Raw genomic sequence first — 2,056 nt, 5'->3', positions numbered from 1 at the left:
GGAGATGACATCAAACGCCCAAACTGACCCAAACAATCATAAAAATTTGCACACACACACACACACACACACACACACACACACGCACGTGCACACACACACACACACGTACACGCGCGCACACATGAACATGTATATTGTGTGAGTGAGATTTATAGAGGAAGTAATTGGATAAAGAAAGTGCCAAAATGAATACCACAAAAGATAATGTTTAAGCTAACGTTTACACATAAACGTACACGTATGCACACGTTTATAAGCATATAGGTACACGCAAAAATACGCGATATACGACTCCATCATACGAATATATCTGTCTATCTATCTATCTATCTATCTATCTATCTATCTATCTATCTATCTATCTATCTATCTATCTACATGTCTGACTGTCTGACTGTCTGACCGCTAAATCTACAAGTTTTTTTCATTCTCTCTCTGTTTTCTCTTATTCCTTTCAGTTGAAGAGCGTAGGCTCGAAACGTAAAAGACTTTTTCATTTTCCCGAGCGTCTAAGTTTTCTAATACTAAGCGAGATGCGACCCCTTATAATACTCCCTGATGATGGAGGCAGTTATCTAAAATTTCGGATATGAACATCTATTAATTTACAAGGATTACTTTTCCCCAGAAATGGCCATAGGAGAATTAATTTGATATTTACCTTGAAAAAACAACGAAAAACCAATGCTTAATCTACGAATTATAATTTTTTTATACACTATACTCTGGATATTTTATTACTTTATACAGTATACTCTAGACACCTTATAATCTTTTTTAACACCGTTTGTTAACCTAACGTTTACTAGTAAGTAGGACTGTACCCTTTAATAGGTTTATATATATTTCTCATATATTTTTATAGATTTTCATAATTTGTCGAACATATATGTTTATTATATTTTTAATATTTTTGGTGTGTCTGTAATTTTGAAATTTTTAGTATTGTTTCAATATTGAATATTTTTAGTATATTTTGGTATTGAACTTTTTACTGAGAGATGCATTAAATATTATCTTTATTTACTCTTGGCAGAAAGCCCGAAATTTTTGGGGAAGGGGCCAGTCGATTAGATTGACTCCAGTACGCAACTGGTACTTAATTTATTGACTCCGAAAGGATGAAAGGCAAAGTCGACCTGTAGCTCTCTTCAACCAGCTACAAAGGTTTCTAAGTTAGGAAATGGTATATCTGTGGCATCTTTGGAGAATTACTCTCCTATATCGTCATAGCATGTGTCTATTGTGGTTAAAGCTGGCTCCAGGTATGAATCAAGAGATAACTTAGGAGTTAGTCACCTCTTGAGAAATATAGCTGGAATGGGAACAAAGGAGAGCACAGCATTTGGCTTGACTAGAACCATGCAACAATCTGGTGTCAATTACACCTGTTCAACCTCACGAGAATTTATTACTTATCAAATTGATTGTCTTCGTGATGAACTTGATAATGTGATAGGAATGGTGAAAAATGCAATGACCATACGAGCTTTCAAACCATGGGAGATAAAAGAGACTGCTGCCAGTATGACACTTGACAAGGCTATCCTGAAGACACAACTTCCTCTTCAGGTGTTTGAGTTACTTCACTATGCAGCTTTTAGGAATACTTTGGGTAACTCCATTTATGTATCTGACAGCATGATTGGCAAGTTTTCTTCTAAGATTTTGCATCAGTATGTAGCAGATTACTGGCAATTGTTGACATTGGAGTTGACCATGAACATCTTCAATACTTGGTTGACCAGTTCCAGTGCAGTCCCTCGTCTGGCTTTTCTGATGCAAAGGCAAAATATTATGGCGGTGAAATTCGAGTGGAGGCTGAGAATTATATGGCAACTGCTACTGTACTTATTTTATTGATCCCAAAAGGATGAAAGGCAAAGTCGACCTCAGCAGAATTTAATCTCAGAACGTAAAGACAGTCGAAATGTCGCTAAGCATTTTTCCCGGCGTGCTAACGATTCTACCAGCCTTACGATAACAAATAATCCTTTCTACTATAGGTACAAGGCCTGAAATTTTATGCTGGGGGGGGGGACTTGTCAATTAC

At 36.5% G+C, this 2,056-nt stretch overlaps 1 protein-coding gene across 1 annotated transcript in view; it reads left to right on the top strand.

The window, feature by feature from the left end:
• The window catches only part of LOC106875226 (cytochrome b-c1 complex subunit 2, mitochondrial-like), a 66,802-nt gene extending 64,936 nt beyond the window's left edge, over positions 1–1,866 (top strand). Inside the window, 1 exon segment of the mRNA XM_014923283.1 lies at positions 1,163–1,866. Coding sequence (XP_014778769.1) covers positions 1,163–1,866 — 704 coding nt within the window.
• The last annotated feature ends 190 nt before the right edge of the window (positions 1,867–2,056 follow it).

Source organism: Octopus bimaculoides, chromosome 6 (genome assembly GCF_001194135.2).
Source record: "Octopus bimaculoides isolate UCB-OBI-ISO-001 chromosome 6, ASM119413v2, whole genome shotgun sequence".
NCBI classification, from domain to species: Eukaryota; Metazoa; Mollusca; class Cephalopoda; order Octopoda; family Octopodidae; genus Octopus; species Octopus bimaculoides.
Note: the sequence above shows the minus strand (reverse complement) of the source record. Positions and strands in the feature narration are given on the sequence as shown.